Raw genomic sequence first — 26,009 nt, 5'->3', positions numbered from 1 at the left:
GCGCGAGCTAACGGGAATGTGGAAGGTATATTTTAGGGTTTATTGATGGAAAACAGAATGACTTTAAACTCGATCATGGAGTGAGAGATATATAAGATGAATTGGCTCCACTCATATGAAATCACCGGTGGACGATCGAGAATAACAAAAGGAGGCCAGGTCGGCAAGAGTCTGATAGGCTGGAAAACGCAACAGCTCTGGAGTCCCATGTCGACGAAGGCCTCCGTTGACAGTCCCGGCGAGGTGACATCATTGGCTGAAAGATGGCTGAAAGAGGCCAGTCGACATCATAAGAACGGTGTCCACTCCTCCTACATGCAGTGGAGGTGGGGGGCCCATGCTGGAGCGCGTATGGCTCCTGGGAGTATCATCATGAAATAACCCCTTCCCCACCTCTGCATGGAGACTGGTGCAGATAGGGGGGTATAGCATCACTCGGTCCACCCGTTGAAAGGGCCCCAACTGTCCCGATGAGGTCACTGGTAATGCGCGAACGGACCAGAGCCGATGGGCGCTCCAAGATCGGCAACGCAGCAGACGGTCCCCTGCAGATCTGCGACTGAGGTCTGGTGGACGAATCATGACGGCCACCCTGGTCGTTGTCGGGGGCCTACGACCGCCGAGGCCTTTAGCCATCCAGCGCCGCTTCGGGATAGGTGCCATGCGGGACGTGCGGTGGACATCCCCGGTGGAGGCATGAATAGCGTGCAGTGGATACGCTATGCGAAGTTTGGGGTATACAGAGACGATCAGGGCTTGTGAGAGCTGTCGATCCTGTCATCGCCATTCTTGTTCGTTCCCCTCGTGTTCCGTTTGGGGCGTAATCCTCCGGGAGAATACATGCCACTGTAGAACCAGCGTCTTCTCGGATGGTGCTGAGGCTCCCAGTGGAACCAGCCATGGCGTCATCGGTCCGACCATCGGGGCGATCCGCGCTTCCATTTGGTGGGCTTCTTCAATCGTGGCTCTATGCAGGAACACACGACAAGAGGCCCCCGATGCAGGAGGGTAATGCTCTTCCACAGGACTCGAGATCTATAGCCTTTCCATCACGAGATCAGATAATCGCCGCAACCATGATATCACTGGGGTCTTCCACACTGCCTGTGAAGATGAATGTAAGGGAATTGTAAAAACCACTGGCTATTCACCTGCCCGATTCGTATCGCCCAGATCTCACGGACTTGTGGCAGGGGAACTAGGGCACCCGGAAACATCATTGGTCGTCTCTAGTCTCCGGGGAAAGGTTGCCTCTTGCTGCCTCAGGCATGCAAGACCACCTGACGTCAGGGTGCCCTCAAATGCGTCAAGTTCCAGCGAGATCAGATAGGACATTGCTCTGGCCCGCGAGCCATTTAGCCACATTCCGCGGACTTCGACATTCCTCCTTTTGCGGCTATTCTACAGATTAGGTGTGAATCCCGGAATATTTCCTGGAAAAAGAAGAGTTAGGCCTCTCTAGACGAAGTATATCGACTTGGCTACGATGTGGCGAGCAGATGAAAAGAGGGGGAAAGGTTACAAAAGAGAGCCAAACTCTCGAGAACACGCTCGACATGGGCAAATGGAGGATCATCGGCGGGGGACTCAATCTGTAAACGGTGACAGCCATGGGACAGAGAAGAGAGCCAGGGTCTGGAAGATTGTTCATTTGCCATCGCAGCGGGGGAGGCGAAGAGAATGGGTCGCGCATGCTCGGCGCCGTTGCGCTGGGACTTGGGGCTGGAAGACCTTCGCCTCTTTTCTCCACTTCGACGTAGGGATTTCCTAGAATGATATCGTCCAGGTTCCCATCGCCCCGTGTATTTTGGAAACCCTTTTAAGCCTAAGCCTGTGTGTGATATGGCGGAGCAGGTACGAACGGCTACCTTACGTAGCTCCGGTACACGGTGTTAAGAGCAGGAAGAGAAATTGAGTGAAATCATCGCTGTGCAACAAACAAGCCCCACAAGTCCATTAGGTTTGTGTATCAATAATTGATATACTCGCGGACTACTTCAATAGTCCAGAGTCGATACCCGATCAGGACAGTCGTTTTAATGCGGCGTATGCAGACCTCCGAAGTGTAACGCTGCCCGCCACACGCTGGATGTTCCAAGGGAATGCAATGAGTCCGCTGTGATATCAGAGCGCAGGCCATGTGCGATGTCGTAACTCCACCCAGCCCGGTGGAGCAGAGCAGTCAAGCTAATCCCAATATTGAGTCTGACACGCTGCAGAGATAGCGGTCGGATCGCACAGCGACCTGTCGCCCCGGGAAATGTCTCTGATCAACGAACCATCACATCTTCGTCATGCACCTCGCTCCACTTCGGAGACTCTGGGGCGGTTGTCCCATCAACATGACATCTCGGGAGGATCAGGGATGCCCGTGGTCTAGCAGCCTCTTACGACGGCACAGCCCCTCGACCACTCGATGCCAATATCACTATGCCAATATCGAAGCCAATTTCGAACCCCCTATTGTCGACATATTGCCCGTAGTCTCACTTTGCCCGTATCGGGGCACAAAGACGCAAGAATGACGATGGATGGTGGGTTTTTGCTGCTCACCGGTCGCTGCTTTGCCATGATATCACCCCTTTCATACGGCGACTTTCCGGCATAGAGGACGCTTTGGAGTCAACCATATGAAGTCATGGCGAAAAAGTCGGTTTGATAGAGCCCATTGAACTTGAAACACTCTCTGAACCATGGACGCAGCAAATTCCCTCTATTGAGCCTCCTATCACCCGGCTGTTACCACCCAATTCGCGGTGGCACCATCGGGTTTCGTACGTGGTATCATTTCTCGCAGATCTTCATGTCTCCATTATCTCCCTCGGTCTTTGCTTCTAGACCGATCTCTCGACGTACCCTGCATTCCTCATAGTACGTTCGGTAATGGTAACTGTTGATGACGACGGAAACCTGTTTTGTTGGCATAGTGAACTGTGCACCACGCCCTATTCATGGAACCTGACGTTCACGGGCCCTGACAGGACATTGAAATGACTATTGCTTTGTGCAATTTGCCCTTTTGCAAGCGAACCGACCGACAATCGACCGAGTCCGTGGAACCACCCGGGCTGCATGATGCCCAAGTAGGGCTTCATGTCGAACATCTCCTCTTTCGTCTTCATGATCTCCCTTCAAAGTCTGGAATATCCAGATGTGCACCTGTCCTGGCTTGATGTCACTATGACAATGCCAGCCCTTGAAATCGAGGAAAGACCTGTTCATCGGATTTGCGCGATGCTCATCGCCCAAGCTTAGCTTTTGACCTGCAGTACTCGCTGAATTCCCGCAGCACCATCCAGCCTTGACCTCACCATGACACTGATCATAACTGACGACGCTGCCCAGACAGGTTTCAGCAATGCCTCGACTCTCCCTCGTGAAGCACCTGTGGATCGCGATGTCGCGTCCGACCACCGCAGCTCCCATCCTGAACAAGTACGACTAGTCCAAATAGTTCGAACACTGGTGGACCTACATGGCCTCCCCCTTTCCTGGAGCCAGTAATCAGCAAGTGGCCAGACGATTGAGAAACTTGAAGCAGCGGGAAACCGGTCGGTTTCCCCAACGCTTTTTCCAATATCCCCGAAAAACCTGCTACGCACCTTCTACCGCCTCTGCGTTGACACAGACAGTCCAATAAACACAAAGAGATAGATAAAAGTCATTCACGGTGGGTCACTATACCTGGAAGATCAGCAATGAGGCAAATAGCAATGTCATCTCAACAAGTATCCCGATTTAAATGCGATTGAAGCAATTACTCTAGCCTATAGGAGAGTAATAAGAATACACGACACGCCAATTATGACCAAATAGAATAGAATGCATCGTCATCGTATTATTGACTTCAATCATCAAACGTAACCTGTTCGCAAAGTTAGCATAGATAACTTCCCCTCTAGAAATTTTCATCGAAAAAGACCTCGATCTGATCTTTGTCTGATTCGACCGAAAAATGGAGACAGTGAGAAAAACATACCCTTCCGAGCGCCCTGGAAGAAGAAGCGCACCACAAACACCTGCAAAGCAGCCATTGATATCATCATAAGAGACTCAATGACACTAAAGTTGAAGATTCGGCGCTCGGTGCTGCGCACGGTACTGAAGTTGCGGTTCTCACGCGTGCGGAAGTATTTCTGGTTACGCGAGATCGTCGACAATTGCGCGGACAGCTTGTAGATGGATTCTTCAAGGTTGCTAGTCTGCTCAGGGCTGGCACCCTGGCGGGAGGGAAGCTGGGCGCGCTGCTCGTTCTCAACCTGCTTGTATGTCAGATTTGATGGTTCGTCTGTGTGATTGACGAGGTGGTAGAGGGGCTAAGAGCACGCGTGGCATGCAGGTTGAACAGGACAGACGGTAACGTACGGCAATCTCAAAGTCCACCATTTTTTCGGCAAATGTCGACATCTCGTTGTTGAAGCAGAATTGGTACTCGCCGATGCTCTGGGCTGTGAAGACAAAGTCGCCCTGGCGTTCCTTGGTGCCGTCAAGGACGACCTTGCCGCCGGGCGCGGTCACGGTGAAGTCGACATCGAAGGAGCCGCCGGATTGGACCTATATTGAGCTAGCCTTAGTAACTGATAGCACAATGCCTTGATTCTAGGAAGAAACCGAGAGATCGAGGCGTTCAATAGTGGTGTACGAACCGCAAAGTAGAAAGCCACCTTGGCGTTGGAAGTGTCAACGTTGGTGTAGAAGCATGCTTTCTCGTTGGCCTCAAGGCGGTAGGTCAAAGCAGTAGCAGTGACAGAGGAGACCAGGGAGGCCAGGCCGGCGAGGAGAGCGAAGCGCATTGTGCCTTAGACCTTCGATCTTGATTGTTGACGGATTAACGTAGCGTGTCAGGAGTTCGATGCAGACGGGGGTCCGCTGTTTGCAATGTTTGCACCCCAACAATCAACTTCATTTTGTACGTCTTTTCTACTCCTGTACTAACGAGAGCAAAAGGAAAACATTTGGGGACATAAGAATGAAAAGCGTTGAAAAATGGAAATGGAAAATGAAAAAGATAGTCGTCGCAGGCTGTCACTGCCTCATGTGCGGAATTGCAGCATCTAGCCCTCCCACAAAAACCCCGCAGCGCCCAGGAAATTACTTTATCGGATGGAGAAGCTATCAGTCTCTACCCCAGAAGCCCCGGCTCTTGCTAGCGTGGTCAAGGCCAAGATAATCTTCGGGACCAGCAATGTCGGAAAGAATGTCATCTGTAGAGGTCGTCAACAACCCACTTCAATAAACTTCGGCAATTGAACGAAACGACTCACCATCTTCGATGTACTTGGGACTGGAGAAGGACGCACGAGGTATAACAGCAAACTTGATCTTCTCGAAAGGCTTGCCTTTGATCCCTGTGCGCTTTGAGAGACGCTCTTTGGTCTTCTTGAAGATCTCACCCTATTGAACGTTAGTATGCGATAGGAAGAGAGCCTCTGGGGCAGGACGGAGAGACACTGACCGGCTTCACAACAAACTTGAACGGAACGCCGTGGGTGCGGCTAGGCTCACGGTCAAAGTTGAAGGCACTGATGATTCTATCCTCATCATCCTTGTTCAACTCCTCAGCCGGAGTGCGCTCGGCATAAAGAGTAGAGTAATCATTGATGTTCGTCACACTATAGTCGTCTCGGAGCTCCTGCTTGATCTTTCCGCCCATCACCTCGAGGAGTCTCAGATCATGAGCAGTCTCATCGTTCAAGTTTGCCTTTGTCTGCAATTCAGACAAAATTTCGGCGACATTGCCGTTACGGGCAACCAGGACCTCGACAACTTCCTGTATCGAATTAGTGGAAATTCGAGGCAAAGCGACGGATAGAATCTTACCTCTTTGGTGATGCCCTCGGGGAGCAATGTGACCTTTATGCATTTTTTGCTCTCATAGTCACTGAGGCTCATTTCCAGAACTTCGTAGTAAAGAGCATCAGGCCGGTGCATGGTGTAACCATAAGTACCATATTGCCCACTAAGAATTTGAGCAAGGGTAGAAGTGACGTTCCGCTTGATTGAAGCCTTGGGCTTGCCGTTGCTGGCTAGAACAGGCGAGAATCGCAAATGCGTGGGCTCCACATTGAGGTGTTCAGCCACTTTCTTGGAGAATTGATCGTAGGTCATCTTCCGGCTGAGAGTCAGCGTGAACTCGGCGGACTCCTGACCCTCGACGGACTTGATGGGAGCGAAGGAAACTTCCATGCGGTTCAGAAGGTAGTCATAAAATTGTCTGGCATCTTGGTAAATGACTGTAGACGGAAGCTCCGAGTCCTTGACCTGGCGCTGGAAGGTAATGATGTCGCCATCTTGGATCTCAGATTGTTGGAATGTCTGTTTAGGCTTCATGACATCGATCATGTTGTGCTTGATCTCCTCGAACAGCAAAAACTCGGTGCCCGCAGGCCACTTCATTCTGGAGAGAATAGTAGGCGCCAAGTCAGATACCTTCTGGTTCTTGCGAACATACACAGGACCAACACCAGTCAGGGTTTGAGCGGCCACGTCGAAGTTCTTCAGGAAGACGAGGATTGTGTCGTTGTCGGGCCATGGGGGGTTGTCGCCCTCAGGGACACTGGGAGCAACCTCCATCCAAACACGGAAAACGTTTCCCTTGGTGCCGAACTTGGTGTAGGCCTCTTCGACGGTCATTTCCTGGTCCTTAATGACCTGGTCTGGCCGAGTGGTCTTATTCTGACGGTTGACCATTACCCAAAAGCGGATGGCCCGCGCATCAAGTCCCCGTTCTTCGGCCATCTCCTGCGCAAATTCCCTGACCTTCTTTGTCCGCAAAACCCGGTATGGGGTAGGAAGGGCTGGGTCTTCTTGGGACAAATCGTTACTGGTCAAATCGAATCCGTGGTGAGACTGGAATGTCTGCTCGGTCAAGACACCAATGTTCATGTACAGATGAGCCTCCTCTCTTTCCTTCTTGCGACGTGCCATTTCTGCGCGGTCTTCGGCCAGGCGCTTTTCAATATGAGAAGGCACATCGTCTTGGCCAATCGGGAGAAGAACATCGTTCACTCGCGACTTGCGAATATAAACCAACATGTAAGCGTTCATCGATCGCTTCGTGGAGTATTGACGAGTGAAGGGCTGTTTGACACCGGCACTTCCGTTCGTAAGTTCGTACTCCCCTCCGTAATTCTCCTCGAGAACTTCCTTCTCGGTAACTCGATTTACACGGTCATCGTCAAAGCGGTACCAGTGACCATCCTGTGAAGGTTTCAGGAATGCATAGTAGTGACCAGCGTCAAGGCCACCGCTGTGCACAAGAACACCATGGAGCTCATAGTCCCAAGGCTCCGTAAAATCGGCATCTTTGGAGAGATAAGGTGCAGCATCAAATTCCATCGGGAATACGTGTCGGTCGTTTACTTTCATCATCGTAAGGAGGTTGAGGTCGTATTCAAAACGTTTCAGGTGAAGGTGCAGAACTGGGGGGAAGCTTTCGAAGATGACACCCTTATCCGCGTCTTGTAGGCCGTGGGGCGGACCAGCATCGTACTTGTTCTCTCCATCTAAGCGCTCGACCTGAATGTAGTCTCTAAAGCTGTCATCCAGGGTCTTCATGCCCCGAACGTTGAGTTGAATATCCCAAAATTCCTCCACGCGGGAGGACTCAAAAGGCACATTAACACAAGAAATGTATGTTTTCGTCTTGCCGACGAAAAGATCGGAGAGGGTTTTCTCGGCAACTGTGCCCTTCATCTTCACCTCCAATCGTTCCATGAGCTTTCGTGACAGCTCCTGTACGTCTTGTTGTTCAAATGCTTGTCTCGAATCCCAGCCAAAGGATACGGTGAGTTCTGTTGTAGAAACCGCCGAGTCGCTGGTCTGTAAATTGTTGAAAAGTCTCTGAAGTGTCCAAGCACTATTGTCACGCGTGGCCTCTTTCTCGGTGGGGATTTGATACACAGCCTATGCGGGGTCAGCAAGGTTCATCAAGAGAGAGCAGAGAACATACCTTGCGGAAGGCATTCGTGAAGTATAGGGATTGAAGCAGAGAGTTTAAGTAGCAAGTAGCACCTTGGTTTCGGAGACCAACCATACCGGTCTCTTTCTTGGAGTCATAGCTTTTATAAATGGTCAGCGAGAACCATTAGTATGGGAGGAGGAAAATTACTTTTGGAAACTGTGCCAGAGAACACCAGTGGGGTCCTTCACAACGCGCACATAGGCCGTTACGATGGCCTCGTCGTCTTGAACCAAAGGAACATTCTTGCCCTCCCACGCTTCATTGAATAAACTTCGGAGGTCGTAGAATCGAGTGAAACCCCAGTCTCCCTCCTCGGCGGTAAAACGGTGGGTAGCGACTGCATGCAGGTTAGTTTAGAGCCCGTTCAGACCAATAACGGTACATTGAGAAACCGGAAGTGGTTTTTGGCGAAAACATCAGAGGGAAAATAGACAGAAGGGGGGACTAACCGTGAGAAACGTGCATCGAGGGATCCTTAACGTTCGACAAAACAAGCGCAAATTGTACACAGGCGTACCAGTTTTCAGGCGGTTCACCCTCCCAGGCATGCTCCAAATAGAACGAAGCGTGCTCAGCATGGTTTCCATAGGGGAAGAAGAGAATGCGCCTGTTCTTTGGTCAGCTTCGACAGCGCAGACCTGCTAGGATTTATCACCCACCAGGGAGATCCGCCACACTTGAACACCGGGCCGTGAAGCTTACGGTCCAACTTCCTCCAATTTTCGATGTGCCATGAGTGGTAGGTTTCCTCTTCGGTCTCGAGATCAGGGTTTTTCGGGAGGACACGCTCCATCATCGCGGCATCTAAGTTTCAGTCTTGGTTAGCCGGTTGTTTCCCATGGCCCGGCACCGCAAAGACGAGCTGCTGAAATCGGGGCAAATGTTTTTCGAAGTTCCACCACGTATGATCCCGCTCTTCTATCCATCTGACACAACCATGGCTGTCGCTCGTAGTTCCGCGGCGTCGGAGAGGGGACAGGGTGATGAGTGAAAACATACGGTCAGTAGCGGACGGGGCGGGCTCGGGCTCGTCAGAGCCGGAGCGGGACACGACGACGACGTCGGTCTTCTCATTGCGGTACTGCTCATACTCATCGACGAGCATGTCGTTCTCCGCGAGCTGGAAGGTGGTTAGATCTGCAATGACGACACCGAGGGGTACGGTCGGACACACATTTTCCATGGCGAAAAGGGGCCTTCCCGTCCAGCCGGAAGGCACCTGTCGGAAGGGATATGAAAGGGGGATTTGAGAGGAGACGTAAGGCCGAAAGTCGTTGTCGGAAGGAAATTCTTCTGAACCCGCAGAACGAGGGCCGGAGCTAGCGGTGGCGGAGCCCTTCGCTCGGCAGGGAATCGAAACGGCGGGGCGTGCAAGTATAAAACAAAGCAGGCTTATTTCTCTTCTCACAAGCTCCGATTTATGGCTCTGCCTTTTCTATTCAGGGATCGGGGCTCGGCCATTCCAATTTTGACGTATTATTGGGTCAATATGCTACCTGGCCTAATTGATTGCATAGCCCAGGCTATGTGCTTGTCAGGTACCTAACGGTTAGAACCCTAGCTGTCTCTGTACCTGGAGGTATCTTGCCTGGCAAGAACTAGAAGGATCAGTAGTTTCTACTCGTAGATACATCCTATAGGTTTCTCCGATGATTTTCACTCTTATCTCACAGCTGCATCATTTTACCGGTCGGCTCGGGCCTTGAAGGTGACAGTATCTTCAGGCCCCCTGCAGCTACACACCAGGGGGCTCCAACGGTCAGCTTTAGCTCAGTCTATAAGTAAAAGCACCGCCCATGGTATCTTTGGCATTCAGTTAAAACAAAATACCATCTATATTTCACGAATTCCATCTCGAAAAGCGCACATGATGCAAAGCCACAGCAAATTCTACGTCACATGTCTACCCCTCTCACCGCCCAGCCGAGCACATGCAGACGCTCCTCTTTTTCCCGCATTCGAAAGATCACCGCCCAGGTGGCCCTTTTGCCCCCGACTTGACTGCATGGAGCACAATGCGGTCGAGTCTTTCAGCACGATGCTGGCAAACCCTGCGTGCTCCCCGGCCACGATTTTACTCGGGCCAGCTGCCGCCATGGCGGCCCGTTTCTGCTTTGGATGAGTATGACTATGACTCCACCTGGTCGTGTGAGGTATCCATACTAACGGCACTAGATGGGCTGAGCGAGAAATTCGCCCTATAAGTCTTCGACAATTGACGTTCTTCGGTCGTACTTTGACTGAGCCGCGACTGATCAGCTCGGCGAACTACGTGCGGACGGAACTGCCCACTCGGTAGGTGTTCGGCTCGTGAGGAAAACAATCTATCCACTAACATTCACGACAGTCTCGCGCACCGTCTACGAGATATTCAACAATTGCCCTATGTTGTCGTCGCCAACCCACATCTGTCTCTCGTGTATGAATTGTACTACAAAGCTTTCGAGCGATTCCGTGTCATCCCCGAGATCTGCAGCCTGGAAGATAATGATCGATTTTGCGATGTCCTGCGCGAGATGCTCAAAGAGCATCTTGTCGTGATCCCCAATTTGGCAATCGGTGTGTTGGAGTGCCGTGACTTGTTTCCACCGGACGAGATGGACCGGCTAATGAACACACTCCTGCGAGCGGTATGTTTTGGAGAGTAATCTTGCGCTTGAGAACCGTGACTGATATCCTGGGGTAGCGTATCTCCCGTCGTGTCATTGCAGAGCAGCATCTGGCTCTTACAGACACTTTCAACGAACCCTGGCATTTCCCCGACTCTCACGAGAGAACCGACATGAACGCAGACTTTGTGGGTGAGGTTTTCTTAAAGTGTAAAGCCAAAGAGGTTGTCGAAAGATGCGGAAGAGTGGCACATGATTTGATGCGAAAGATGTCGCCGTCAATGCAGCTCCCCGAAATTAAGGTGCAGGGCCACGTCGATGCCACATTCCCATACATCCTCAGCCACCTCGAGTACATTGTAGGTGAACTGCTGCGCAACTCCGTCCAGGCTGTGACGGAGAAGTACCACGACTCCTCGTCCCAGCCTCCACCCATCGAGGTGCTCGTGTGCGAGACACCCCAGCACGTCATCATGCGTATCTCCGATCAGGGCGGCGGGATTCCTCGAGAGATCTTGCCGTATCTATGGTCATTCAGCAAGGGTCCACGGACACAGCTGCGGCTGCAGAACCTGGAAAAGGTGCCCGCAATGGCTGCGACCATGCAGGAGCTCAGAGTGTCCGAGCGCAAACCGCATCGGGACCCCAGCTACCATGAAGGATCCCTCGATAGTTTGACGTCGCGACCTCCTAATCTGCGACTAGGCATGGGGCTTCCAATGAGTCGCGTGTATGCGGAATACTGGGCGGGCAGCTTGGAGCTGCATAGCCTGGAAGGCTACGGGGTTGATGCTTTTCTGCAAATCTCGAAACTTGGCAATAAGAATGAACAGGTGACGACACGGGCAGCTATTGATGCTGTTTGATGGTTATATATGACGCTCTCTTTTTACGCGTTTTCGGGTATCCTGAATCTATCCTGAATCTATGTACAGTGGTGAAAGTACTTTCAATCACGACGCGCTTCAAGTACAGCCCGACAGAGAAGTAATCAGGCGCGTAAAGGCTTTGTGCATTTGATTATTTTTTTAAGTCTCTTCTACTAATAGTATCTCAAGGCCCGTAGACTTCTCTTTATGTTTTTGCTTTTATTATTCCCTCAATGATTGAAATTCTCATGCTTTACGTCCACGCATGTGCGTCATAGTCTCTAACTTCTCAAAGCGTATTTAATAGTTCATCAGTCGAACGAAACGCTAAATTCTGTGGACCATACTTCTCTCCACGACATATTTGACGACATGAAAAGAGGGAAGGCGAGAGAGTATACAAGTGAATATGTACATATAGATATATATGTATTCACACATATATGCATATACATACAGTGTAGGCAAGAAGTATAAAGGGACCGCAGGTCAACTAGGCGCGAGTGATCATGACGTCACTGGCACGGCCCGCCTCAGCCCTATCACAGCAATGAAACGCGATGTGTTTGCCTGACTCCCCGTGACGTCTTGCAGATCATGAAACGCCTCGATTCCGCCATGGACGACCTGGTCCCTATTTATATCTTCCCTCTTCTCTTCTTGATTGTACTCCTTAGCTTCTTTGCGACGACCGAGCCTTCAGCCACACCAGAACAGTGACCTCCCGTCCAATCCACCTTCAATTTCCACCATGGCAGGCACCTGTTCCACGCTATGCTTGATTATCATCACCCTCTTCAGTAAGTGTCCTCATTCCCTTGGTTCTCGTGCACGAATGGTTCGACCAGCTCTTTGATCCGTCACGCTCTCCTACACGGAGGACAGCCCGCAAACCAGAGCAATAAGCAATACCTGCTGCCTGGACGCCAGGCGCAGAACTGTACGGCCCGGACTCCGCTAACGAGGCATGCAGTTCCCCCGCTCGGTGTCTTTATGATCTCTGGCTGCGGCGTCGACTTCTGGATCAACGTCCTGCTCACAATTCTCGGGTGCGTACTACATTGCGACTTGTCCCCAGTCCGACTTCTAACTCGAGATTCCAGGACTTCCCGGGTCACATCCATGCATTTTATCTGGAATACGTCTACTATGAGCGTCGCAACCGCGACCCGATGATCCGCGCCACGCAGCGCCCTGCTCCGGGAGTCTACTCCGAACGCATTCAAAATGGTGGACACCATGACACGCCGCGCAATTATGGCACAGTCTAAGACATTCAATACACGATTTGTCTGTGTTCGTACCACTAATGACGACTCGCTATCCTTTGCTTCTCGTGTTGTCCTTTCTTACGACTTTTCTTCTGCAAGATCGTGTTGATGGATTCCCATTCTTTCATAGTATAACTACCCAAGCGAATTTTATGATATTAATGGACCACTCTCAAGCCTCTGAATGAATGCGTCATGCAATCATATGCAATTGTAGATTGTGTTTTTATCCAAGGACACCCAAGTTTTTCCCCCAAAGCCAGATCAAACAGCCAAATTTAAACACTCTCCTGCTGCCCCTCCACCTTCTTCCCCTTCAATGCCGGGAAATCAAACGCCTCACTCGAAACAATTGTCCCCTGTGTCCTCGGCACCGCCCCAGTCGCAGGCGCCCACCACAAAGCACCAACCCAAGGCTGCACATTCCACCCCACGGAAAGCGTGACATTGCCCCTCTCCGCAAGTCTCCCTGTGATATCACTGATCTGATACTTGGCCTTCTGTCCCCGCAGCCTAAGCAGACCCGACTGAGCCTCCTCCTTCTTCACATTCTTCTTGTTCGCCTTCGCCTTCTTAGTGGTGCGCTTCGTCTTTCCAGTCACCGAGGCCGGAAGCACCGAGATGGCCTTTTCCTTCAACACGTCCCATGAGTAAGGGGATGGCGAGGCTTCGATGATAGAATCCCAGATAATAGCCTCAGAAGGACGGACCAGGGTGTTCGTCTTATCGGAGGAGGAATAGGTAGCGTAGACGTAGACAAAGACTTGCTTGGTATTCCAGTTGAAGAGAGGGGATAGGTCTGCGTCGAGGTCGAAGCGGAGTTGAGCGTATTCTTCGCGTTTTGTGGAGTAGTAGTGTGGGCGACCCTTGGTTCTGTGTTCCGGACGAGATTAGCATCGCGGAGCTTGCGGACGTAGCGGTATTTCGGAGGTCTACGAGGCATGCGATGTGCGCGTCGTTGGGTGGATGAAAACTTACACTTGGACGTTCTTTAGCGAAACGGATGCCGTGGCATCGCTGGGGAATAGAACCACTGAGACCGCGGCTAGGCAGGCGACGACCAGCGCGACGGTGGTGAAAAAACCAAACACCGCTTGCAAGCGGTTGAGAGATGAGTGCATTGTGGTGGTGACAATGCGGGATTGTTGAGTTGTCGAGGGTTGAAGCCACCGAGGCGTGATTGGGAGCTCCAGCCCCAATTAGTAAGAAGTTGGGAGGAAATGAATGCGCGCCGGCAACGACCTGGAGAATTGACGTTGCGCACTAGTCCTTGTTATTTTCAGTGAGCCATTTGCACTCGAAGCAGTGTCAGTGAATATTTAGAAAGCTGCGTTGACAGGTTCTTTCAGGAACGACTTGGCGCTGGCGCGAATGTATCTAGGTATCTTATCGCGGTATATCTGTGTCCCGGTCCGCTTTCCGCTCTATTGACTCGGGAGTCTTTCTTTTTTTTGTCAAAATTTCTGTTCATTCTTCTCATATTCTACTAGCCCAAGAACCTTTGAATCCTGATTTTCGCATCCACCAGGTGACAATGGGTGACCATGTCCTCTTCTTCTATGGTGAGTTAGTCCTGGGTCTTAAATGCCGCTGTCGTAGACTAACAAAGCTAGGAACCCTGATGGCACCGCAGGTGCTACACCGAGTAATTCACGGGCGTAGGGAGCCCGAACTCTGGCAGAAAACGATGCTTCGATTCCAGCCAGCTGTGTTGCTCGGTTATCGGCGCCATCGTGTGCGGGGTGCAGACTACCCAGGCATTGTACCGGCATCAAAGGCTACGGCTAGGTCTTCCGTGCTAGGGACACTTGTCTCTGGACTGACGGACGGTGACGTTCACCGTTTAGATATGTATGAGGGGGATGAGTATACTCGAGACCCAGTTACTGTGCGTGTGCTTGGGGAGTCGATACCGGGGGGGGAATGAGTCGGCCTTGGAGGCACGTTTAAAGGACGTGTTGGATGCGACAGAAGAGAAATCAAAGGTTGAAGGCGATGAAGTTCAGGCGAAGACTTATGTCTGGGTGGCCGGGGAAGGAAGGCTGGAGGATGCAGAATGGGATTTCGAAACATTTAAAAAGGATAAGATGGCATGGTGGGTTAATGCTGATGAGAGTCAGTGGTAGAGGGTGCCAGAGATAGATATAGATAATATATTGTTATGATGCAGATGCTGGTATCTTCGTGCGTTAACAACTCAACGGCCGAAATGATCCTCATTCGACAATTCAACACTGTCTACTCCCCCTCCATAAAGCAAGTTACGATTCACCGAAATTAGGGCGTAGCAACATGCTTGGATCGCCGCTTCCTGCTCCATAGGGGTATCACGCAGCAAAAAGTAGATATCAAATACAAAGTGATCTCAATCTCTGCGTGGCTTTCCCCGTGGGCTCTTTCGCACATGCTCTGGTGAACTCGGGGTGGTGTGCGCCGTACCTGGATTTGCACTTGCACCTGGGAACCGTCGGAATATTTCTTCGGGGAGCGCTGCTCGACATTTACAACGTCTGTGTCATTAGGTATAGTGGGTTTCTTCCGCTCTGACTTGTTGTCAGTGGGGACTTCCTCTACCTTGGCAGCCTTCTTCTTCTCAGCACGATCCGGCTTTGGTCCTGGTGCTTTCCCGGTCTCCTGGCTGTCCGGCACTTCAACAACTTCTTTTTCGTCTTCTGGCAAGGTGGGTCGCGAAGTGGTATCTGTATCTGCGGGAGGCAGCCCAGGCGCCTTCTTTCCCGTTGACAAGTCAGAGGCGGTAGTAGAGAGGGCGGGCACCAAGTTGGACTGATCTGCAACAGATCTATTGGTTGGTTTATCACTTTGTCGAACAATATTTTCAAGGGCAGGCCTTTGATCCAGCCTCGTGTTCTTTGTAGCATCTGTGAGCCGAGGTTCCGCATTGCCCTTCTCGTCAGGATCAGCTTGACTCGGTACTGGAGGTCCGAGCAAGTATGAAACCGGTTGCTGATCTGCCATGATTGTCTGACCACTCGACATGTTCTTGATACGAGCCTGCTCATCGTACAAATCATCGAGGAACTTGCGCAGCCGATGTCGAAGAAGACCTGAGCCCAAAGGAGGCCAATCATTGACTTGGTCCATTTCACGCTTCAGGAGCTTCGAGATGAATGAGTCGGGGTCTTGAACAAACTTCTCAACATACGCCAACAGGTAGAGACCGCAGTCGGAGAAATTGGGCTGCAATGGGATCTGGCGAGCGCGCATGCCCTTGATGGCTGTCGGATCAATTTGGACACCACGTTTGGAACTAGCTTCTTTGCAAATATAGTCTCGCAACATCTTGATCGTCGGTGAGCGACCGAGGTCAAGAGAGTCGAATGTGACAATTGTTGTCTGGCTCGGGCTCAGCCTTGGTCCAGCTTTTCCCTTCTTGCTTTTGCGGGCCGCATCGTTTGTCGAGTGATGTGTATATTGAGGCTCGGCGGTGTTTTCCTTGAAGGGAGAAAGCGTGACAGGAGGCGATGTTTGGTTTTCTTCCCCTTCAGGCCATTCGTCGGTTTCGGTTGGAGCTTCCGATTTCTCTGCCTCCTTTTGCGCTTTCTCCTGCTCTCGGATAGTCATGGAAGCAAAAGATTGCCGTGCATCCTCTGATCCCGGAGATTCGGAATTGCGCGTCCTTTCTTCCGAAGTAGTGGGGACTGGGACAGGCTTGGGCTCAGGATCGGGTTCAGGCGACTCAAGGATCTCATGTACATCACTTTCCGGCTGATTCGAAGTCTCTTTCTCGCTCATAGACGCCGAGGATGGCTGCACGGGTTCCGCAGTTCCAACCTCCAAGCTAGGCAAATTGCAAATAAGGGCAACGTACCAGTGCGCAGCCTGGTTGATGGGAACAACGATATAGTCGTAGCTGAAGAGGTCGACGTGGCGCGTCCACTTCTCCACCCCGCTGTAATTGATACCGCGCTCACCCTTCGGGGTATTGGTGAGCGTGTCGAAGAAGTAAGAGTTGAAGAAGTATACCTTTTCGGCAGCTTTCTGGTTGGTGCGTTCGAGGTGATCCTGCAAAAAGCGCATGTAGAACCCGATGAGGTTATCGTTCAGGAACTCGTCTTCACGCAATCGGTCCCGGTCTTCAACGCAAACCTCGGCCTTTTTCTTCCCATTCCAAGGATATACCAATGGCTTCTTCCATTTCTTTCGAGCAGCGTCATCTTTGAGGGATATAAGGGGAGGAAGACTGGTGGTTTCAGAGACGTCCAGGCCGATTGAATTTCCAAGGGCGCGTGTCGTTCGCCGAGTAGATCGAGTCTCTTGATCATCAGACTCCCGTGGCCGGAACGGCTTGACAGGAATCTGGATTCCAGAATCAGAATCATTCATCAGGTTGCTAGGCCTCTCTCCCAGGTCAACAGAGCCATCCATCTGGCCAGAATCATCATGAGTGCTTGTTTTGGTTTTGACTTGTTTTGACTCCTCGGTTTCGTCTTTGGTATATTGTAAAGCAGAAGAGATTTTCTGACGGATCTTTGACGCGGCTGGTGCCACCGGTGCCGTTTGAGAATCAGAGAAGCCCTGAAAAGGTTGCTTGGGGTGCTTGCAATGCTCGCTCATCTCCTTTGCGTAGTTTTCAAAAGCCTTGTCCATGTACGACCTATTGGAAGTTAGCTAGTTTGAAGTAAAGAATGCTCATACGAATGGCGTACCCTGGCCTGTCTATGATTTTGATCTGAGAACCCTCCAGCTGCTCCACAAACAGTAGCTTATCAATCGGCGTGGAAAACTCAATGTCGACGATACTGTCACCTGGAGACTCGGACTTTTGAGAGAGCTTGAGCCTGACTTTCAGACTTTGATCAATTCCTTGATAGGCAATTCGAACATTTCGCGTTAGAATTTCAACATTCTTTCCTGGCGGTTCAAAGTCTTCAAGTTCAAATTTTCCCGCCATCATCTTGACAAAGCGCGGCCTATGCACTTCGACAGTCTTGACGATGGAGCCATATCGAACATAGTTCAAGTTGAGTTTGACACGACTAGCTGAGGTTTTGTGAGTCTGCTTGAGCTTCTTAGGCCCCTGAGAGGGCGAGCTCGCGAAATCGGTAGTTCGTATATCAGATGGCGATCGTTTTCGGACTGGAGACATAAGCTTGTTCGTCTTGAGCTTATGGCGGGATTTATTTTGTTTGTCATCAAGGACGCTCGGTATTGCTCGAGTGGTGGCTTCGCCTTGCAGTTCATCTGGACTTTCCCTGGTATTAGAGACGGCTTGGGTGGTGCTCAATGGAGCAATGTGGTCATTCAGGTCCTTTGCAGCACAATCATGGTTTTCGAGAATATCGAGAACACATTGCTGAGGCAAGTCCGGTCTTCTGTTGGCCTGCGTTCCTCTGTTCGAATGAACCGAGGTAACAGGCTCTTCTGGGGGATCGTCAGAAGCAAAACGAGTATGCCGACCTCGTCTCAGAAGTTGTGGGCTCCGATCGATTCTAATGCTGTCTTCCACGCCACGGAACTCTTCGTGCTTTCTGGCCAAGCCGTTGCTTGTTGATTTTGCCGGAACCTGGCTCGAAGGTGATAACACTCGAGGCAAGGGCACATTTGTCCCATCTGCCCACTCAAGTACTTTAGCGTGATCGTCTTGTCGTCGACGCTTGCTCGGCCGGTTCGACTCTTCAAAATCAGGAGCATCATCCAATCGCGGAGGATTTTCATTCAAAGATTTCGACCATTTCGGCTTTCCAGAGGCACGAATAGGCCCACTGTCTCGCGCACGATGGGAAATCCTATCCGTTGGTCTAAACGCAGCCGTCGACTAACAGACCCAAGTGTCAGAGAGAAGGCAAAAACACCAAGCACGAGATATTAGCAACATACCCCAGGAGTTTTTCTGTTCTTCTGAAGACTCGCACCAGGCGTTATTGGCACGGCATTTTTATCTCTGCAGCTCGCAACCCCAGTCGGTCAGCAAAAGTTCATCGCCCCTCCATCCCCACTTCCCACAACATACTTGTAATCTCTCGCTCCCAATAATCTCGCTTCTTCTTGACGGGCCTGAGCATGAGCGTCATTACGCCTCCGATCCTTGTTCAACATCTGCGAGGTCTCGCCTCCACTTAGCAAAGCGCGCAACATTAGTAATTGCCTGCCGGCGAGTGCGCGATTGTCGGATATCCTCACCGGGCTGTGAGATCTATGACAAATTGCGAAGAAGGGGATCGTCGGTGGTTATGAGTAGGTCCAGGGGAGGAGCAGGAGTCGTTGGCATAACTTTGAATAGTCTGAGAGAGGTTAGTTCCGACGTCGAAAAGAAAAGTGGGTGACTGTGAAAGAAGAAGGAGCTATGTTTGAGCTGTAGGTGTAATTGAACGCTGAGTCCGGAAGCTTGCATTCCTTCAGGATGAAGACAGAGCAAGCTCTGCCACGGCGCTCAGCGTGTATCTTGGGAATTACACACCTGCGAATTGGCGGTATTTCTTGGTAAGAGACGGGTCTCAGATAGCGTATCGTCAAGGTCAGTATCCAGAGGAAAGTCGTTATTTTGTACCCTGACACGCCGCGAGGCTTTGAAGCTCGGAGACCTAGAAGCGCGGCGGGGAGAAGGTAAATGGCGGAGTGAATCTGGGTCAGACCATCGACGAGCCTCGGGCTGGCGACGCGGGCGACGCGGAGACAAGTTGGCGATAATCTCGGATAGATTCGCAAAGAACGACATCCAGAGTGCGCCTCGATTAAGGGAGGACCATGCGCGGCATTGGTCCCATCCTGCGTTTTTTCTTTTTTTCTCTTTTTCCACTTTCTCGCCGCTTGGATTGCGTCGTCGTATCGTCTATCTTAGGCGGTCAGATGAATGCCTGTTTTGTCAGGCATGCATATTGAGACAACTTAAAAAGGATACTTTGATAGTCTCCACGAGAAGTGACAAAAGTGGAATGATACTGAACAAAGGACCAGTAATGAAGGTACGGTCATAGATGGTTTTATTCGGAGCCACCCAGAACATAATCAGCTATCAGCTAGATTAACAATCCTTAAGAAGACCAACATTCCCACGCCAGCAAGACAGAATGCACCTGCACTTTCCCATGAATGGGACGTAGACAAAAGAAAAAACCATGAAACGAAGCATCACGCATGAATAAGATGACGCAGACATAATGAGTTCACTCAAGACATAAATTAAAACAAACCGCTGAGTTCGCCACGATGCCCCACCGCCCCCCAGAACCAAACGCGTCCCAATGAGTAAGTTGTGCATAATATCTTTTTTTTCTCCGTGTTGTTGGGGTTTACTATACAGGGCTCAAGGCCACAAGGTAACGAAGCTCACGCAGTGGCTCCCTTGACCTTGTCCGGGTCTTCGTGAGTCGGGCGCCGCCGTTCTGTGCCCAGGTGGGTGTTAGGGTTAGTGGCTTTTTCCTGACGGGCCTGGTCGATGGCAGAGCGCTGGGCGATGCTATCATCGTGGCTCTTCCAGATGATATTGGTGTCTAGTGGAAAGGCAAGCAGGCGCTTGATCGTTTCTCTGTGATAGGACAGTCAGCTTCCATAGCTAACCCAGGGCAAAAAAAAAAATGCGGTCCTACCTGATCTTGATGTTCCGCCCGCCATCAATGCGTGTCCACACGCTCAAGACATCCTCTCCACCTCGTACGCTCAGCACGGCTCCGCAGACCTCGTCCCCAGCCTCCGCAAATTGGTCACCCACCATGGCCAGCAGCAGGTCCTCCCAGTAGCGATCAGCCACACCCTTCTTCAACCGAACAATCCACTTGCCGCCTCTCTTGTTTGCCTCATCCTCCCAAACGGGCCGAATACCCTTCTTGAAGATGTGGTAATCCGACACCGTCGGGAGCAGCGAAGGACGCTTGAGATGAGAATAAATAGCCCAAAAACTCTCAACCGACGATATGGACGCCAACGGGACCGTGGATTTCTCGTAGTCGGAGTACTTGGGTGTGGGAGGACGGTACCAGACAATCCAGGTAGACTTAAGCGGGTTCTCGCCGGGCCCGGAAACATGGGAATGAGCCAAAACCTTAGCCCTGATGGCATCTTCCTGCTCCGCCGAGAATTCGCGCTTCTCACCGGGAGTTTTCACGTCTGAACCACCGGGGGTCTTGGGAGCGCCGAATGAGGCGAAAGCACCTGACCCCAAGCCAAAGGCGGAGGAGGCATTAGTGGAGGGTGACGAGACGCCAGTTGACATCGGGGATATAGCATTAAAAGGGTTGGAACGCCCGTGGGAGCTATCGGGGCCGAATCGTTTCGATGAGCGGGGCATCTCGACGCGGGCACCTTCTTTGCCGTCTGTTCCAGACATTGACAAAGACAATTTCGAAGAACTAAAGGAAGAAGGTCATAAGCAGAGTTCCGGCTTCGAGAGGTGTACAAAGCGAAGTCCTACTTTGCTCGACGGGTCCACAGGTTTGCATTATCCATCGCGGCGGGTGAGGATGTCCAGGACACGAGCGGTCATCCGGGAGAACAGGAAGCTCGAAAAACTGACAGGGCACACTAAACAGATACTCGTACAGGGTAATCGATAACGTAGAGAGCGCGCAGAGGGCCGGAATAGCGGGAGAGAAAACGAGGCGGGTGGATGAAGGCGGGCTTGAACGCGAGTCGGTGGCGGGAGGGGTATATGAAGGTCGTGGGTCGCAGCAGGAGGAAATGTATTGGACGAGTTCGTAGAAGAGAAGGCGCTATAGAGGGTCGAAAGAAGGAGAGGTAGCGAGTAATGGGGAGGGGTATTCGTCAAGGTTGAAAGTGGTGAAGACGATGAATCGGCGACTCGAAGCTCCATCCACACCAATCAGATCACATCTCGCCTGCCGCCCGCTCCGTCTTTTTATCCGAACGGCCTTTTTCTTCACCTTTTCGTTTTCTTTTTCTTCCTTTCTTTCTTTAACAGCAAGACCACCAACTCAAATCAATGCTGGGGTTTGCATTTTACTACTGCCCCGTCATCTCCGATGTGTGTGTCGAGAGCAAATTAATTCGCATCTAAAACCATCATCACGAGGGCCTTCGAGCTACCATGACCCGTTGATGACCTGATTGACGAGACACTCCTTTTTTCTTCCCAACGATGCTTCATTGCTTCATTACTGGGTACGTCCATAGCATGCAATCCAATCTACGCGTTTTAAATGAAGAAACTCCGTGAGCTCTCTGGTAATCCGAGGTCCCAACCGCCATCTACATCCTGGCTGGTAGGGCGTGAGGTCTTTTGGCAAAGTCTGATGCTGTCCCTGTTCAAGCGCTGCGTACAACCGACTGTCTGTAGTGCGAGCTAATAAGGATTCTCTGCAGTGCCGATGTAGCTGGATGGTTTGCTTTTTCTTGGGCGCGTTTCTATGTTTCAATCTTAGCCAGGTTCTGCCTGTGGGACGCCTTCTCCCTCAGCCCTATCGTATATAAGATACCCTCGGAAAACATCTGCATCAATGATATTAATGATAACGTGATTTTGACGCTGAGCAATATGTGACAGAAAATAAGCCCCCGAAAGATTCCCGAATAATAGGCTCTGCCGTGATCGTAGATGCAAGCCATTCCACCAAGAACTCCCCAATCATAGGCCAGAGACCTGATCCGAATCTTCCTGTTTTGCCCGCTTGGGATCGCGGTCACTGGTCGGCACGGATGAGTCTGCCTTCCGCTTCTCACGGTCCTTTTGGCTCTGCCACTCGGCACGCCTAGCCTCCTTGCGAAGTGCCTTGGACTCAAACTCGTGCCAGTCTCCCTCGATATGCTCTAGTCTAGGAGAACGGTTAGCATGATTCAAAAATATAGGTCAGGCCGGGTTAACTTACTCGATGGCTTGTTGAGGAACAGGTTCCTCGGACAGGAAGTAAGGGTGATGTAGGACCACTTCGGCGCTCGGTCGCTTCGCGGGGTCGTATTGGAAGACTTGGGCAATCATGTCCATAGCCGCAGGGGACAGAACATCTCTGTAGAGATCCTCAAAGACACGCTTCTTGCGCTCTGCTGGACGCATCAACTGGAACCACGGCATCTCCACAAGGTCCGGCCACTCGGCGCGAGTTGGTGTGCCCAAACAGTTGTAAAGCTTATCAAGTTGACTCAACTCACCGCCCTCCCCAGGGAAGACAGCCTTCTTGGTGAACATTTCCATACACACACATGCAGCACTCCACACATCGACCGCTGGGCCGTAGCGAGTCTCACCTAGCAAAAGCTCTGGTGGCCGATACCAGATCGTGATAACACGGTTGGTATAATCGAGTTGGCGGCTCTTGGAGAAGAAGCGAGCCAGGCCGAAATCGGCATATTTCAACAGTCCCTGGTTGCTGATCAAGATGTTGGCGGCCTTGATATCTCGGTGAAGAACGCCGCGGTGGTGAAGATAACTTAATCCTTCAAACATCTGCTTGGCCAAATCCTTTTTGTGTGCGAGGGTGAGGGAGAATGTAGGGTGGTTGATTAGACCAGTCAAGTCATGGGAAAGATATTCAAAGACCATGAAGCACTCGTTCCTTTCAACCATGACCTCCAGCAAGCTTACGACGTTGTGGCTCCGAAGGCTTTGCAGCAGCTTGATTTCCCGCACTGCTGTGACTGGAAATCCGTCCTTTTCGCCTTCCATTCGGATCTTCTTTAAGGCAACCTTGCGCTGAGTAAAGACATGAATCCCCTTGAACACTTTGCCGTAAGTGCCAGCTCCGATAACAGACTCATTGCCCGGCTTCCGGTAGTAGACTGAGTCGGCATCAGCAAACTCCTTAGCCATCATTGGGCGTGGCTTGGGCCGAACAACAATCTTGGTCTGCTTCGGTGGCTCTTTCGGCTGCTCTGGCGATGGATCCCAGCGGCGTTCTTGTAGTGGGAAATCAGGACGTCTGTCAGTCTTGTCATTCTTCCGTTTATCGCGACGCTGGTCGAAGCGACGATCATCTCGCATGTCTCGACTGTCCCGTGAGTCCCGGAAGTCTCGTTGGTGTCGGAAGTCTCGACGGTCACGATCTCCCTTCCTGTCGCGTCCACGGTCCCGTTCGCGTCGGTCATAACGAGCATCAGGATTGAACTTAGGTAAGGGCCCGTTCGTTAATCGGTTGCGAGGGCTTTTCGGTTCGGGTGCCCGAGAGGGTGGTTCACGAACCATTCGCTGAGCAAGTTCGGGAACTGGCTTCGGAGTAAGAGTTGGTGCAGTCTTCGGCTTAAGAGCGAAACTGAACTTCCCACCCTTCTCCCCGGGAGTAGTAATGTGAGAATCACGGGGAGGCGGGGCCATATCATGAGGACCACCACCTTCAGCCTGTGGTAGAGACCTGACATCTTCACTTTCACGATCCCTCTTTGTGACTGCAAATTGAGCTCCGGGGTTGGGTGCCTGAGGAGAATGCGGTTCGTTCGCAGGAACAGTACGAGTCGATGGTGTCTGCGAACCACGGCTATGCGGAGGAGGGCTCTGCGGTCCACTGCGGCCACGAGATCCAGATGCAGTCCATTGTGAACTGTTGAAAGTACCCCTGCCTCCGCGGTGCGAGGGCCCATTGGTAAAGTGAGGGGGTCCGGATGCGGAGAACCGGCGATCTGGGCCTTGGCTTGTATGATTGCCTAGGAACCCAGAGTTGCCCCCTCGATGGAGGGGTCCGTTGTACGGGCCTTGGGGGTGGTGATTTAATGACCCATCGAAATGTCCGTGGTTATTGTGATATTGCGGCCCCGACGGAACATTTTGTGAAGTGTAATTATCCTGTCGATTGGGTGGAGACGGTCTTCAATAGGGTAACAAAATCAGCATGTGCAAAATCAGGTTAAGAAAAGGAAACAGAATTTGAAACTTACCCAGATGCAACCAACGAAGGTTGTCCAGATCGACCTCCTCGGCTACCATGATAAGGAGAGGCGGGTGGTGGTGATCCCTGGTGTGAGCCCGTCGGCGTTGCAAGATTTGGAGACGTCGGATATGGTCTTGAGTCAGGATATGGTCGGGATGGCCGGCGGCGCTGCTTATTGTGTACATCTGAAGACCGCATTTCGTGCATCGGAAATGCGTCTCGTGAGCTGGCGGGTCCATCGCTAGGGCCACTCATGTTCCTAGATTCGTAGCTTGGGATAGGTCGAGGTGGCGGGGGAGAGCGAGCTGTGCTGTGCATGATAGATTGTATAGGTTGAGTCGAGTTCATTCCATCCTGACCTCGTGAATTCGAAGAGAATGTCGACATCCTCGAGTGCACGGAGCGAGCTGAGTGTCGTGATGCAGACCGAGATCGATAGCGAGAATTTCGGTCACTATAGTCACCACTCAGCGAGCGAGAATGTCTGTCTGGTGATGGATGGGTTTCTCTATCCCGACCAGGTGATTTGGACCTGCCCAGCCTTTGAATATCAGAACGGCGGCGATCGTTCCCACGACGGTCTCGTCCGCGTCCACGGGGTGATCTCCGCCTCGAAGCACCCCGGCCAGGAGCACCACGTCCCGAAAACCGGCCTCGGCCCTTGAATGAGGGACTTCGGTCGCGTCTATCGCCTTGTTTGCCAAAGGATGGGCGCCGGGGATGATATGAGCCACGCGGACCGTAAGGTGATGGGCTGCGAGTTCTCTTTCTCTTTGACGGGGGTGCAAGAGGCGACTCGTCACGCCGAGATGCCGAAATGCCCTTGTCCAACGGTCCGGATGGATGGTCGATCCAACCGCTTGATGATGGTCGAGGATGATCTAATCCTCGATTGTCGTCAAACTCTGACGGAGGACCAGGCGAGCCGCGCGGAAGGGGTCGATCCAAAGCAGAATCGCTGGGGGGGGTGAGATAGATCAGAGCCAAAGCGGGAAGCGCGCGCAGGTGGCGACCGTGCAGGATAATCGACATGACGATCGCTAGGTCGCGAATGACGACCTCTTTCGCGATGACGGGCCCTGCCTCGATCTCGATTCGACCCTCGACCTCTGCGCCTGTCCATTTCACGGGGATCGCGATCTGGGTCGGCGTTCCACTGGTCTCTCAGCGGCGGACTCCTTCGGGACCCAGCCATGAAGGCGTCACCAGCGGCATCTGGCTGCGGCTAGAAAAGGATGAGAAAGGGTAAAGATGATGGAGAAGCGCTCCAGTCAGTCGAGGGAAGCACAAATGAGTGGAGCCGCTTGTCGTGTCCGCGTTCTCAGCGAGACCGTCGGGTTTGGGGGGGGCCTGCGGATCAATGGTTTTTCCGTACTATACAGCCTGTTGTGTGAGCAAGGAGTTCCCTTCGCTTTGGGTTCATACGCACCGGTTCTCTATGAATCAGTGAAATGAGCTACTGAAAGACATTTGAAGATGGCTCCGAGGTGATGGGACCCAGGGCGCCGAGTGGTCAGAGGCGAATGTGT

The 26,009-nt window shown here is 51.8% G+C and overlaps 9 protein-coding genes across 9 annotated transcripts; 3 read left to right on the top strand and 6 right to left on the bottom strand.

Moving 5' to 3' along the window:
- Positions 1-3,854: 3,854 nt before the first annotated feature.
- On the bottom strand, positions 3,855-4,793 carry N7477_007667 (p24 family protein; the record flags this gene model as incomplete). Its single annotated transcript, XM_056969330.1, has 4 exons — positions 3,855-3,865; positions 3,980-4,259; positions 4,366-4,554; positions 4,647-4,793. 4 exons carry the CDS (start codon positions 4,791-4,793, stop codon positions 3,855-3,857), a joined length of 627 nt encoding a protein of 208 aa, XP_056819362.1.
- A 322-nt stretch (positions 4,794-5,115) lies between these two features.
- Positions 5,116-9,146, bottom strand: N7477_007666 (ubiquitin-specific protease UBP15; the record flags this gene model as incomplete). The annotated part of the gene is made up of 9 exons (XM_056969329.1): positions 5,116-5,204; positions 5,265-5,394; positions 5,456-5,770; positions 5,821-7,905; positions 7,952-8,060; positions 8,111-8,300; positions 8,413-8,570; positions 8,623-8,767; positions 8,963-9,146. 9 exons carry the CDS (start codon positions 9,144-9,146, stop codon positions 5,116-5,118), a joined length of 3,405 nt encoding a protein of 1,134 aa, XP_056819361.1.
- Positions 9,147-9,894: 748 nt separating this feature from the next.
- N7477_007665 (protein kinase PKP2) lies at positions 9,895-11,438 on the top strand (the record flags this gene model as incomplete). Its single annotated transcript, XM_056969328.1, has 4 exons — positions 9,895-10,085; positions 10,139-10,258; positions 10,311-10,593; positions 10,650-11,438. 4 exons carry the CDS (start codon positions 9,895-9,897, stop codon positions 11,436-11,438), a joined length of 1,383 nt encoding a protein of 460 aa, XP_056819360.1.
- A 754-nt stretch (positions 11,439-12,192) lies between these two features.
- N7477_007664 (YqaE/Pmp3 family membrane protein) lies at positions 12,193-12,712 on the top strand (the record flags this gene model as incomplete). The annotated part of the gene is made up of 3 exons (XM_056969327.1): positions 12,193-12,241; positions 12,415-12,494; positions 12,545-12,712. 3 exons carry the CDS (start codon positions 12,193-12,195, stop codon positions 12,710-12,712), a joined length of 297 nt encoding a protein of 98 aa, XP_056819359.1.
- A 278-nt stretch (positions 12,713-12,990) lies between these two features.
- N7477_007663 (signal peptidase complex subunit SPC3) lies at positions 12,991-13,833 on the bottom strand (the record flags this gene model as incomplete). The annotated part of the gene is made up of 2 exons (XM_056969326.1): positions 12,991-13,585; positions 13,691-13,833. The coding sequence occupies 2 exons, from the start codon at positions 13,831-13,833 to the stop codon at positions 12,991-12,993; spliced, it is 738 nt and encodes a 245-aa protein (XP_056819358.1).
- A 413-nt stretch (positions 13,834-14,246) lies between these two features.
- N7477_007662 (gamma-glutamylcyclotransferase family protein) lies at positions 14,247-14,838 on the top strand (the record flags this gene model as incomplete). The annotated part of the gene is made up of 3 exons (XM_056969325.1): positions 14,247-14,274; positions 14,326-14,600; positions 14,665-14,838. 3 exons carry the CDS (start codon positions 14,247-14,249, stop codon positions 14,836-14,838), a joined length of 477 nt encoding a protein of 158 aa, XP_056819357.1.
- A 151-nt stretch (positions 14,839-14,989) lies between these two features.
- Positions 14,990-18,808, bottom strand: N7477_007661 (uncharacterized protein; the record flags this gene model as incomplete). The annotated part of the gene is made up of 4 exons (XM_056969324.1): positions 14,990-17,327; positions 17,380-18,488; positions 18,551-18,614; positions 18,684-18,808. The coding sequence occupies 4 exons, from the start codon at positions 18,806-18,808 to the stop codon at positions 14,990-14,992; spliced, it is 3,636 nt and encodes a 1,211-aa protein (XP_056819356.1).
- A 1,191-nt stretch (positions 18,809-19,999) lies between these two features.
- On the bottom strand, positions 20,000-21,115 carry N7477_007660 (eukaryotic translation initiation factor 4E; the record flags this gene model as incomplete). The annotated part of the gene is made up of 3 exons (XM_056969323.1): positions 20,000-20,198; positions 20,260-21,018; positions 21,081-21,115. The coding sequence occupies 3 exons, from the start codon at positions 21,113-21,115 to the stop codon at positions 20,000-20,002; spliced, it is 993 nt and encodes a 330-aa protein (XP_056819355.1).
- Positions 21,116-22,250: 1,135 nt separating this feature from the next.
- N7477_007659 (putative protein kinase) lies at positions 22,251-25,695 on the bottom strand (the record flags this gene model as incomplete). The annotated part of the gene is made up of 4 exons (XM_056969322.1): positions 22,251-22,437; positions 22,492-24,417; positions 24,488-25,620; positions 25,687-25,695. The coding sequence occupies 4 exons, from the start codon at positions 25,693-25,695 to the stop codon at positions 22,251-22,253; spliced, it is 3,255 nt and encodes a 1,084-aa protein (XP_056819354.1).
- Between the last annotated feature and the right edge of the window lie 314 nt (positions 25,696-26,009).

Source organism: Penicillium maclennaniae (genome assembly GCF_028827695.1).
Source record: "Penicillium maclennaniae strain IBT 15551 chromosome Unknown utg000007l:1.0-4884863.0:1.0-4888362.0, whole genome shotgun sequence".
In the NCBI taxonomy this organism is placed as follows: domain Eukaryota; kingdom Fungi; phylum Ascomycota; class Eurotiomycetes; order Eurotiales; family Aspergillaceae; genus Penicillium; species Penicillium maclennaniae.
The sequence above is the reverse complement of the archived record's forward strand: the minus strand, read 5'-3'. Positions and strand labels throughout refer to the sequence as shown.